This window comes from Lygodium microphyllum, chromosome 23 (assembly GCF_053477565.2).
Source record: "Lygodium microphyllum isolate KBCC chromosome 23, Lygodium_microphyllum_v1.1.10, whole genome shotgun sequence".
Classification (NCBI taxonomy): domain Eukaryota; kingdom Viridiplantae; phylum Streptophyta; class Polypodiopsida; order Schizaeales; family Lygodiaceae; genus Lygodium; species Lygodium microphyllum.
In genome coordinates, this window is record NC_141157.1 from 10,558,461 (window position 1) to 10,572,269 (window position 13,809).

Here is a 13,809-nt window from a genome sequence, read left to right on the forward strand (position 1 = left end):
CCACAAATTTGATATTGCATGATTGACGTCTTGAATCTCTTTGAAATTCTTTAATTTCAGTTGTTGAAATTAAGTCCTAGGCTTCAATTTTGAGTACGTATCTCGAGGTAGTAGTCAAAACCTTAATTTTTGTTGTAAATTAGGGTTTACAACAGAGATTGATTGAAATGTCTTCCTTTGATGGCTCAAACTGTTGGAAAATGCTGAGATAACTTGAGAGATGTCTAGGGGATGAGAGAGAATGCTGAGATAACTTGAGAGATGTCTAGGGGATGAGAGAGAATGCTGTAGAGAGAAATTTCAAAGTTTCATCGTGAGAAATGTTGAAAAGCTACAACTCCCTTGCTCAAACAGCCATGGAAGTTGTCACCTACAGCTTAGGACCACTATGAAGACTGCTCTCCTATCCTATATGCTATCGTTTGCAATAGAAGGACATTGGGTTGCTTTCACTTGCTCTTGGAGGTCTCCAAACTGTTGTCACATGTTGTAGGACTAATCCTTGGTAGTTGCAAATCACATTAGCAACCTCTCCTTGCTCTCTAACAATCTCCTTTTCTCTCAAAATGGTTGGAAATAGACTTCCACCAGTCCCTAAAAACGTTTTTTCACTTGCATGGGCAAGTTTTGCCAAGTGGCAACCTTCTAATCTTATTTTTCAGCATTATCCAGCTTATGAAAATTAATTTAATAATTATTTTAGTGCTCAAAAAATTAATTTTACGAGCCAATCATTAAATTAGCTATGCGAATTATTAATTAATTAATGCCTAGTTTCTAATGTTACCATTGACATTAGTGGCTAATAAATTGGTCTACATCCAAATTTGACACCGAGTACCACCTAATACCTGTCCGGCATAACTTATTACAACTTTTGCCTTTGATGCCCACTGCATTCTCGAGGTTCTTGGCTTGTTATCATGAAATAATTGCCATGTGTATCATATGTGCTAAATAACCTTGCACATTTTATTAATAACTTAATCAAATGCTATCGGCAAGATTAAAGCATCTTAAAAATTCACATCCTTGTGAGAAAGATAAATTTTAGAGTTTGATTGCCAAAAGTCATTGAAATTTGGTGCTGCCATGTTGTGAATGGCTAATTGATTGTAGCACATCATCAACAAGAGGCCCACATGCAGCTATTTGCCCTAAGTGGCCCCAAAACTGCTGTCATTTGCTTGTAGACAGCCTACAAGGGCTGTCACCTGCATCCAATGGCCTCTTGATTGATTGGGGGTAGCTTATTGATAGCCTTCAATTGCTAGGTTGATTTCCAATGGCTGGAAAATTGCAGCAGCAATTGTCTTTTCTCCTCTCCTCCTCTCCTAACCTCCACAATGTTGAAATGAGACTCTACTAGCCTCTAATGGCCTTCCCTTTAGTTGCATGGGCAATTTTTGCCAAGTGGCAGCCTTCTATATGCATTTTTCAGCCCAATTAAATTTATTTTCAGAATGTTTTTAATTATTAACTTTTTTTTGCTCAGAGAAATAATTTTATTAGATAACAATTAAATTGGCTAGATCAATTTATTGCCAAGTATTCTCGAGCATTTATTAGCTTACAAATTGAGATTAATTAATTAATTACTACCTAGTTTTTAATGTCACCATTGCTATTATTGACTAATAAAATATTCTAGGCTAAAATCCATTACTAGGTACCACTTGGTACATAACTTATATAACTTATTACAAGTTTTGCCTTTGACACCCAACACTAACTTCTAAAGGTCCTTGGCCCATCATTGTAAAATGACTAACTAGCTTATCGCATTTATATCTCACATTTGTATATTTGATTAACAACTTAATCAAATACTAAGCAAAGCATAAAAGATTCACATACCTGTGGCAGATGGACACCAAGAAAATCCCTAAGTTCTTGGAGATTGAGGTAGAAGGGCATGGGTTCAGACAATAGATTATAGTGACATGGCAGGTATGGCAATGCCTTCATTGCCATGAGTTTGTGCACGAGGCTTTTGAGTGCACATGTTATAGGCCTAAGGCCATGCAACAAGTGATTGTACATGCAAAGGGTGATGGTTTCATCTAAGTCCAATGAGTTCGGATAGAAGGCAACCAGGGTACCACTAGTCTATGCAGCCTCAACAGCCACAATGGTAGCCCCTCCTCCAATCTAATATTTTCTTCTTCCATATCTTAATCTTTGTTTTCTTTTTTTGGTATGTGTGTGTGTAGAGAGAGAGAGAGAGAGAGAGAGAGAGAGAGAGAGAGAGAGAGAGAGTTTGTGTGTGTGTTGTTAGCCTGCCTGAGTTAGTCATGTCAGTCAATCATCTCCTGGTTGTGAGCTCCTGTTAGAGTTTGAGGGAGACATAGGAGCTTTGGTAATTTAGGTGCATTTTCTTTATTCGTTGGCTTTCTATGTGCATTCCTAGGCTAGTTACTGCTTTCCACAACTTGTTTACACTAGCCAGACATTTTCATTGCTATCTAGGGTTTTTTGGGGGTGTCCCCTATTTTTTCTAACATTTCTTTCTATGTGACCAACATTTAATGCTGGTTGGCCAGCATTTATGGCCTCTCTTGGATTAGGTCAACCAACTTTTTGGTGCTCTTGCTATTTATAGTTGCATCCTCCCACTTGGCAGGCACATACACTCTTCAGTCTTCCCTTTGCAGGTGCACACTTTGACACTCTGACTCTCCATGCTTGGTGCTGCCATTGTCATCAGCCTAATCTGGTGCCCTCAAAGACGCTTTGGGTTGTGTGCAGGGACTAATCAGTCCATCACCATTGTATCAACATTCTTCTTTAGTCACTGCAGTATTCTTCCCTCATCTTTTGCTTTCTCTTTTCCCCCCTCTCTCTCTCTTTCTTTTTACTTTTCTCTGTGTTTATGTTTCTCTTTTGTTATGCCCTCTCACTTGGTATCATCACCCAAGTGGGGACAGTTTGGAGATTTATTCAAAGAGTAGGTTTTCATTGAGCAGTCCAGATTTTCAAAACGCAAATTTTCAGCTTGTGTTTATTGCGCTTACATCTCGAACAAGTTGTCCACACTATGTGTTTTTACCCCTAGGCAACCATGCAACTGTCACGAGGACGTAAAATTTTGAGATGCTTTAATCTTGATGATAACATTTGATTGAGTTATTAATCAAATGTGCAAGGTTGTTTAGCACGTGATGCATCTAGTGGTTATTTCATGGTAATAAGCCAAGGACCTTAAGAATGTAGTAGGTATCAAAGGCAAAAGTTGTGATAAGTTATGCTAGCTGGGCTTTGGGGGTTAGTTTATGTCAGTTTTTACCCTAGGACAATTATTTAGCCAATAAGAGTTGGTGGTGACACTAGGGACTAGTATTAATTAATTAATTAATTCCAATCTAAGGGTTAACAGAGCTTGGGGATCACCCCAGGTTGCAAATGGCCTAGCCAATTTAATTATGGATGGGTACATTTAATTTTGGGTAGGGTTAGGAGGGCTAGAATCAATTTTCAGTATTATTTAATCATGAAAATTAATTAAATGACTAGATAATGCTGAAAAATGGGTTTAGAAGGCTACCACTTGGCAAAAATGCCCATGCAAATTGAGAAAACGTTTTTGGGGACTGGGTTTCAGATGTTTAATTAGTTTACAACTTGGGAGAGAGAGAGGGACTTATTGGTTCATTTTCTGATCATTAGAGAACAACATTTGCTTCAGAAGATAGCCATTTGGGGGCCTCAGCAGGTAGGGGACAGTAGGGAGTCACCTTTCGAGGGCTGGCAATAGCATTGTTGATCAGGTGATAACATTTTGGAGGTGCTTGGCAGTAGATGACTGTATTAAATGCAAATTTAGGGTTATCTCGTGAAGAAAATCAGATTTCTCTCTTATCTTAGCTTTCTCTCACCTTCCCCAATCTATTCTCAAGAGATCTTAGCATTTTTGAGCAATTTTAGCACATAGCCAGCCAAATTTGGTGAAGAGTAGAGAGATCTTTGTTGTAAACCCTAAATTTTTGTATAAATTAGGGTTTATTAGTCACCTTGGGATCCATGCCAATAAGAGAATGCATTGTACACTGAAATCAGCACTTGAAATTTGCGGAAATGACAGGGTTCAGATGCCAGACCATCCATTATAAATTGGGGCAACATTTGGCTAGTTAGTGGTTTCATTTATGCAATTCCTAGATGAAAATCAAGGGGCAATTGGCCCAAGTTTCTTGCCAATTGTATATATAGCAAGGGGCTTTTGGATCAACAAAGGAGATTGTGAAATCTCAACTTTACTGAATCTATCAGCAATTAAAGTCAAATAAATACCGAAAGGGGCGCTATGGGGCCAACTGGGTATCTATTGTCCAAGATTATTAAGGTAAATTGTGCATTTCAATTTATGTTTATTTGTTGATTGCTATAATTAAGTGCTTAATCAAGGAATTACTACCCTTTCAAGAAGGAGGGCTGGTTTCAGCGACAGTCTCCAGGGACTAGGTAAACGGCTTTTTTGCATCAGAGGACATAAACATTTATGTTTTGACCAAAACATAGATTTGCGTTTTTGTTGGTGTTCAGTCCTTGCCCCAGGTGTTAGCATATTTCTATAGGCAACAACTTTCTCCAATAAAAACAAAAATTGCAGCAAAAGCAAGGAAAAACAACAAGATATAACTTGTTATCAATGTGGTCGCAAAGGGTATAAAAAGCTCGATTGCAGGTACTTTAAAAAGGAATAAGAATGCAAGAAGCATACTAATACAAAAGGCAAAAAGAATAACAAGGATGACAGCTCTACCCCTAAAGAGACAGAAAAAGCAAATGTGGTATCTTGTGTTATTGAGGAAATAGAAGAGGATAAAGATACTGATTTGCTAGTTGCATTTTGTAGATCCACATGCTTTGAGAGTGGAGAACATGTATATCACTAAAATAGATGTGATAGATACTTTGCTATCGGCTCATGATGGTTTGTCTCACTCGTGGATTGTTGACAACAGTGCTTCATTTCATGTAACTCCCATCTTTGGAGTGTTTTTCTTCTTATGTAGATATTGAAGAATCATGCATGTGATATTGAAGGAATGGACATCATACACCTGGCTCTTGAAAATGGTCAAGAATTGATCCTTCATGATGTTAGGTATGTACCTAGCATCATCAAGAAGAGCTTGCTTTTTGTTGGGTAGCTAGATAACAAAGGTTACTTCACTACTTTTGGTCTACTGCAAGGCATTTCCTAGAAAGTTTGTTGTAGTTGCTGAAGTGCAGTCACACATGGAGTTATGGCACAAGCGTCTTGGACACATGAGCCAAAAGGGTTTGCAGGCACTTTTTTTACTTGGAAGAGTTGATGTGAAAAACTCAAAGCTTGACTTTTGTGATAACTGTGTTCTTGGTAAACATGTAAAGAATCCATACTCTCATGGAGTCTCTAGGAAGGCATGTATCTTGGATTTAGTCCATTTTGATGTATGTACCATGTCAATAAAAACTCACAGTGGTTTCCATTATTTTATTGATGACCCTTCTAGAAAGCTATGGGTTTACTTGCTTAAGTAGAAAAATGAAGCATTGGATACTTTTAAAAAGTTTTATGCATTGGTTAGTATCCAAAAGGGTTTAAAATCAAAATGCATAAGAATAGATAACATAGGAGAGTATGTATCTAAAGAATTCAATAAGTTTTGTGATGTCAATGGGATTAAAAGATAGCTTATAGCTCCTTACAATCTATCATCTAATGGTGTGGCTGAGTGAATGAATCACACGTTATGTGAGAAGATTCGGTGCATGTTGTCCATAGCTAATCTCTCGCAATCATTTTGGGGAGAGGCACTTAAAACTGCGGTGCATATTTGCAACTGATCTCCACATCGTGCACTTGAAAGTGGCATCCATGAAGAGGTTTGGTTTGGTTAACCTGCTTCATATGACCACTTAAGGGTCTTTGGCTGCGAATGCTATGTACATGTATCTGTTGATAGGAGAATCAAACTTGACATGAAATCTCACAGAGGCATCTTCATAGGTTGTGGAGATGAAGGTGAAATGGACTATAGAGTTTGGGTTCCAAGCAGGAAAAAGGTGCTTTGGAGCTGGGATGTGGTATTTAATGTGTCAAAGCTATTGAAAAATGTCACATTTAATGACTCATACAAAAAGAAAGTTAAATTTCAGCATGATTAGTTACTTGAGCAGCCATTAGCCACTGAAAATTCAGCTCCTTTTGATGCTAATTATGACAATCAATGTATTATTATTGAGCCAGATAAAAATGGGCAGCAAGGGGATGCTGAACATCAGCTTGAGTACCAAAATCAGCATGCTGAAAATGAATTACAGTAGCTTGAAATTGTATAACAGCAACCTGAACATGTAGTTCAGCAGCCAAACAATGAGGTCATTGACATTCCCTTGGATGTGGATCAATTACTTGATAACACAAATCATTGGGTAAGAAGGTCTACTCGTGTTAGAAGACCTATACAAAGATTTGATCCTTCTTTGCACTACATTTTTCTCACAGATGAAGGTGAGCCTCTTAAGTATAAAGAGGTTCGAGAAGATCTAAAAGCCTATGCTATAAGGATACACCTCATCACCAATTTGAGGTTCACCACATTGATTTAAAGCATTGGCAAGAAAGAGAATGGGATGAAATACTCTACGACATCTTGGGAGAAGATCCCAGTTTTCATTTCTCTCCCCAGGTAATAGATCTTGATCCCCCAATATCACCTTCTCAAACAATAGGTCCTCACATATGCAGATGCAACTCTCTTGAGCTAGCTGCACAACATGATCGTGCTTACCTTGGAGCATGGATGATGACCTCTTTTGCTTTTCTTTGCTAAGATCTTGATTTTCCAAATCTTTGTCCTTCAACGAATATAATGGAACACAAGAAGTAGTAGTAAATGGTTGTTCGTTTCTCTTGCCAAGGGCAAGATAATGTTGTTGTGGAAGAGGAGAAGAACGTGATGCCAATTCTTTAAGTTCTTCTTCAGGAGGAGGAGAATGTGGAGAGGCATCAGAAGACCGAGATGCATAATTCTTGGTTTGATCTTTAGGATTACCAAGTTGAGACTGTGAAGTAAACTGGCCTTATTATGTGAATTAAAGAAAAAGTGGGAGCTAGCTATGAAAGAAGAAATGAAGTCATTGTATCAGAATGATACTTGGGATTTGGTTACATTGCCCAAGGATGGGAAAGCCATTTCTAACAGATGGGTCTATAAAATCAAATATGTGGATGACAAACCCAAATACAAAGCCAGACTTGTGGCTAAGGGCTATACACAAAAGGAGGGCATTGATTTTTAGGAAGTGTTTTCTTTTGTTGTCGAAATGACCACTCTTCGAGTTTTATTTGCCATTGTAGCATCTATGGATCTTGAACTCGATCAGATGGATGTTAGAACTGCATTCTTGCATGGTGATCTGGAAGAAGAGTTGTACATGAAACAACCCGAAGGCTTTATTATACAAGGAAAGGAGCATTTGGTATGTAAGCTTAAGAGAAGCTTGTATGGTTTGAAACAGGCTCCTAGACAATGGTCTAAAAAGTTTGATGCCTTCATGCTCTCACATTGATTTAAAACGAGTAGTGTAGATCACTGCTTATACATTAAGAAGGCTGATGATGGAAGCCTTATTATACTTGTGCTTTATGTGAATGATATGCTTATTGTTGGTAAGTATAAAAGCCAGATTAATGCATTGAAAAGACAGCTGAATTCAGTGTTTTCCATGAAGGATTTGGGTGCAACTGAACATATTTTGGGCATGTGTGTGACACGAGATAGAGAGTAGCAGCTTTTATTTCTCTCACAAGAAAAGTACATCAGCAAAGTACTTGGTCGTTTTTCTATGGCTGATGCTAAGCTTCTTGGTGTACCTTTTCCACCTTATCTTAAACTTAGCAAGGCAGATTGCCCAAAAGATGATAAGGCAGCCAACTCTATGAAGGGTGTTCCTTATGCTTCAGCTTGTGGTTCACTCATGTATGCTATGGTTGCCACTAGACCTAACATTGCTTGTGCAGTGGGAGTTGTAAGTAGGTTTATGTCAAATCCTGGCAAGGCAAAAGTTGAGATTTTGACTTTCTTGATTTGCTCTAGTAGAGGATTGTTAAATTGCGAGGGAGACATTCTAGTCACATTAGGGAGGTGATTTTGGGATTTATCATGATATGATGGGACCTATTACTATTCTTAGAGGGCTTCGCTTTTCTAGTAGGTACTTAAAACTTTATTGGCAAAAGCTCCTTGTTGGGAGCTCAATGGCTTTGTTATTGGGGATTGAGCAGCTGTTGATTAGGATGCATGAGTGAGTGAGTGGTAATGGCTTGCTATTCTATAAGGAGGAACCTTATCTACCAGATGGGAGAGATGTTAAGATTAGATACTTAGAGAATGTCATATGCAACTTGTGTCAGTCATCCAGGGTGACATGCCTTTTATAAAATAAACTTTTTGTTGTCCTAAAATGAAAAGATGTGTTGAATGTTGCATCACAGGCTTTCTGTTGTGCTAAAATGAAAAGAATGTGTTGAGCACACATGGTAAAATCTTAAATTTGTCAAGTTAACAAGGCTGAGATGTGAAAGTGTTTCCCTGGATTCTAATGGATTGCCTAGAACAATTCAGATGAGCCATGGCGCTCTTTTAGTTGTTCGTTTTTCACAAAGATGGGAGAGGGTTTTGCAAATCATAATTTTGCAACAGAATTGGCTTATCAGTTTGAGGACCCACGGATTCTTAGGGACTCTATGTATGCTTAGTAATTTTTGAAAATTTGTGTTTGGGAAGTAGGAAACAACTTCAAGTTCGAGTTGCTCAGTCATCCTCGATCAGAAAACCAGATAGAGAGAACCAAATTTTTCCATGTGGGCAGTTGGTTAGTCAGAGACAGTCTGCCAGATATTGGAGCCCTGATTTGAAGGGTCATACATTGCCACTGTCCTTTGGTGTGCATTATAGCTTGTCCAATATTATTTACTCGCATATAGCTTGTGTATAGTAGTGCCTTGGCCGAAGGCTACTATCAGTTCTTCTCATGAGATTTTGTACTACTGATGCTGTGAATCTGAAGTGTGATGTCCATTTGAGACAGGAAATGCTTAGTTTCCCAAGATGTTGGAAGTTTATTAAATTTTGCGGAAGGTTCCATCTTCTGTTTTCTGAAAGCTTGAAACTTGTACCCAGGAAATGCTTCAAGATGACTATGAGTTTGAGGATGTAACTGAGGATGATGCTATGGAGGAAGCTTTAGAGTTATTGACATTAGAAGAGGTACAAGAAGTGCTCAAAGATGTACGTGCAAGGGATGTTCGGACATTTGCTGTTCATGATAGATGTGAGTGGACAGACATGATGGTTGTGGCAACTGGAAATTCTGATCGTCATGTTCATGGAATTGCAGATGCTCTAGTTTATAAGGTTGGTATCAGTTATGATTTCTAGTTGCTCAAATGCAAACATGATCGTGTTATCAAGTTAAGACACTTGGATTCTATGTTCCAATGCAAGTATTGTATTTCTGTCTTCAATTTTTAGGCTCTTGTGTGCATGACTTCTTTTTAGTTTGAGAAGACTTAGTTGATAGAAAATGGATTTTTGCATCAACCTGTTAAGTGAAGTGAGAAGCTGTGAGAATGATGTATGCACGTAGACAACTCATAAAGCAATGGCTTGTCAAAGTTAGATTTGGCATGCCAGAAACGTTTCAGTTTTGGTTCCAGCTTTATATTTGATGGTATAACCCTGTGGATAACAATCACGCTATAATGCATGACATAGGAAGTATGAGGGGATTACAAAGAGGACTTTACATGTATTGTCTTTTGTTCAAAGATCTTGTGATGCTGACATATCATGTTGATGCACAGCCAGTTGTGCATGGAATATATGGCGGTTTAATGCAAATTAGAGTGCATATATTTGTATTAGTGGAGATGTAAGCTGACATATCATGTTGATGCAAGTGCACAACCAGTTGTGCATGAAATATATGGTGGTTTACTGCAAATCAGAGTGCATATCTCTGTATTAGTGGAAATGTAATGGCTTCTTATTGTTTTCAGCATACAGAGACTAAATGTCTGGAAGCATATGAGAACAAAGGGTTGCAACGTTGTTAAGGCATCCAAGGAATTGGAAATTCCATCTTAATACAGTTGCCTATGTGCCTATAATAGATGGAAGAGAATTGATTGCTGGTGTAATCAGAAATTAGGTTTTCAATGGCTATGAAAGTATGATTGAAGTATGATTCAGACCCCTGGGATGGATCATATGTTGCCCTAATTTTTAAATAAAAACAAACATTTAAAAGAGCTCTAACTTGAAACTTGCCTCGAATTCTAAACATTTCAACAAAGCTTACAAAATATAAATCAAGCATAACAGACATTGATATTTGACAAGGGCTATGTGATGATGCCAAAGTTTTCTTCTTTTTTTGGATGAGGGGTTTTTTTTGGGAAAGGGGCAGGTATGCTATACCCTTTTCATGCGTTTTCAGATGTCTGATACGTTGTTTCATACAAGTATGAATCCAACTATGAGTAAAGCAGTGAAGAAGAAACAGGAAATTTGTGTGTGAGCTGCTCAACTCACCTCCCAGCCTTGGCATGATCTCAATACTAAGCAAGTGTAAGCATGTCTGCGACATCACCCACTTACTTGGCTCTACCTTGTGCTTTACTGCTGTCAACAGTAAAGCAATGAAGAAGAAACAGGAAATTTGTCCGTGAGCTGCTCAATTCACCTCCCAGCCTTGGCATGACCTCTTTTTTGTACTTGATTAGATCAATCCTAGCAAGTGTAAACACGTCTGACACATTGCCCACATACTTGGTTGTACCCCATGGTTGCACACTTAAATTGGCATGAGCCTGCAATTTAATAGCCTAAGCCCTTGATCACAGGTAACTGGTGTGCTATCACTTCTGCCTGTAACCAGCCTTCCTTCCGTGGATGGGTGGTAAATCCTTGATTACAACTTAATTACAGTTGGGAGATGAGAGAGAATACCGAGGAGAGAGAAAATTCAGACTTTCTTCTTGAAGAACTGAAGAAAATGTGCCGTTTATTGCTGCTGCCCTGTCTCAACAGCTTGTAGATGCAAATAACTGAAGAAAATCAGGCATTTATTGCTGTTGCCCTATCTCAATAGCCTGTAGATGTTGTCACCTACTGTTGATTGGTCTTCTCTTGCCGTTGGCTACCTCAGAAGGTCTTCCGATGGCTACAAATTAGACCAACAGCATCTCCTTCCTCTCTCTTGCAAGTTGAATACACTAAAAATACCTCTCTCCAACCTCCAAAGACGTTTTTCAGTCTTGTATGTGTCAAAAAATGACGTACTAGCGAGACAATAGAGTTTGCGGGGAGGAACTTAGAATGAACTCGACAAACACTGAGAATAGAAGAGATCAGAGAAGAAACTTTGATGAATGGAATGATGAAGACTTGAATCATGGAGTGAATGTGATACAAGGGGCAAGAGTGCCGTAACAAAAGGAAGATGAAGATAGCCACGAACCATGAACCGCAATGTCCTCCTGAAGGGGTGCGAGAGTAGTGGAGAGGTTGGAGAGAAGAGGTGACGGACTGAATAAATTAGCCATAAGGAATGAATGAGAGAGTGGCATATAAATAGGCATAATCAGTCTAGGGTGGTGGCCTTTTTTGGGGTTGTAAACCCTAAACACAAACCCTAAATGCAAAACACAAAAACGTAAAAACACAAACTGCGGGTGAAGGATTTCTCAACATCTCCTCTTAGGCCCAAAAAGGGGAATAAGAGAAGAGTGAGGTGGAGATACAATGCTACATACTGAAGAATGCTCATGTAGCTCGTGCCACTTGGACAGTGTCCCTTGTGGGAAAGTTATTCACTTGCCCAAGTGCCCTAGTACAAAGATGATGAAAACATGCAATGGATAGGAGGAATATCAGACTTTGTGTGGTGCTGAGAACCATAAGGATATGCCTGTACTCGATCTCAAGAGGTGGCTCCATGCTGACCAAGGAACGAAGAAGATCCACTTTGTAATCTGAGAATACCACCTGAAAGGAGACCTTTGAAGATAGTCAGGAGAGTGGATGAGCTGTAGAACCCGAAACTCAACCTCGGGGGAGAAGCCACTAGCTCCGTGATTCCATGCTGGAAGGAATATGAAGGCCTAGCCACCAAGTCGCTGCTAAAGATCCAAGGGCCCGAATTTAGGTGGATCCTCTAGATCCTAGGTATGAGTAGAGGAAATGATTGCTCAAAGGAGAGCCACTCCTCGAAAGTGAAAGGTGATGGTATGTGAAGAACCTCATGGCATATAGGGTCCCTTTCAGAATCGGAAGAAGTAGAAGTAGAAGCCCCCTGTGAAGCCGAAGAACTGGAAGCCCCCTGTAAGGGCGAAGTAAGAAAACCCTCCTCTGAATCCCAGTCTAAGAGAGAAAGGGAATCCAACCACTCATGGCTCACGGACGATGAAGCATCTGATGACAAAGGAAGTGCTGCTGGTTGTATCGAAGAAGGTATATGGGGCTCGGAAAAAGAAGTCAGAAAGAACCCAAAAGTGGCCTCTCGAATGTGAGTGGAATAGGATGGGAAAGGAGGCTCAAGATGAGCCAAGGGTGGGAAACAATCACGGGCTCTTAGGAGAGTGGACCATGGAGGAGATGTGGGCCGTGGAAGCCACTGTACTCGGAAGTGGGTGAGGAAACCTCCAAGCAGTGGGGTGGTCTCCAGGAGGGCTTATTGCCTTGGAAGGTCTTAGAGTCTCCGTATGCTCGAAAGGACTTAGTGCCGTCGGGTGCGGCTTATTGCCTCAAGCATAATACTCTGATAGCCAATGCAGAACAATCTTTGTGGCCCAGAAAGGAGAGGTGGCACAAGGAGTACTTGGTGAAAGATGCATATACTTCGGAGGGATGGGGAGTAAAGGTCGAAGTTGGCAGTCTTTGGTGGGATGACCGTTCGTACTGTAGTAGTAGCACCCAGTAGGACAATTTGTTGATGGAGACGCCATGGTACCGGTGTGGCAAACTAGAGAAGGAAGCGTGGGAGGGAGAAAAAGGATCTCTCCCAATGCACAGCATAAATGATAGAGAAATCAAATGTTGATGCCGAATCCGCACCGGTCTTTGTTTTCTTTGATGAGGAAGATCATTGTGGGAAAATGTAGCCAAGGAAGGTTGGATCTGATGTAGATGATAGTGCAGGAGAGAGAGAGACTAAAAACGCAGGTGAGGAGAGAGAAAGACTAAAAACGTAGAAAAAACCCAGTAATAGTAGTTGGCATGCTAAAATCAGCTCCGAATAGTGTGTGATAGGTTGGAAATAGGCGCCAGACTGTTGTAGACAGCAATGGCCAGCTTGGACTGCGATGTCCTCCGTGTCCGGGGTGTGGGCACCAAGCTGAAATACTTGAAATCTGCAAAAACGAGATTGTGTTTTAATGGAGAGTGATCAACAATAGTTGCTCTTGCAAACTGCGGGTGGAAGGCTAGAAATAGCCGCCAAACTATAGATGACAGCAAGGGATAGTTGAGTCTGCAACGTTCTTCGAGAAAGGGGTGTGGGAAGCAAGGTGAAAACACTTGAAACCTGCAAAAATGAGATATTGATGCAGTGGAAGAAGAAGAGAAGTGGATGTTGAACCTGCCACCGCCCACTGGTCTTTATTATCACTGGAGTGGAGGATCTTTGCCATTGTTTGAGCATATCCAGCTCTGATACCATGTCAAAAGATGACGTACCGGCGAGACATTAGGGTTTGCGGGGAGGAACACAGAGTGAACTCAGCAAACACTGAGAATAGAAGGAAAGAGAGAAGAA

At 39.9% G+C, this 13,809-nt stretch overlaps 1 protein-coding gene across 6 annotated transcripts in view; it reads left to right on the forward strand.

Moving 5' to 3' along the window:
* The window catches only part of LOC148015870 (Lojap-related protein), a 126,094-nt gene that overhangs the window by 38,066 nt on the left and 74,219 nt on the right, over window positions 1-13,809 (forward strand). For all 6 annotated transcript variants that reach the window (XR_015688080.1, XR_015688081.1, XM_087664156.1 and 3 more), the window contains exon 2: window positions 9,174-9,407. Coding sequence is in view for 4 of the 6 variants with exons in the window: in XM_087664156.1 (XP_087520282.1) it covers window positions 9,174-9,407 (234 nt within the window). In the remaining 2 variants the exon portion in view is untranslated. The remainder of the gene's footprint in view (window positions 1-9,173; window positions 9,408-13,809) is intronic.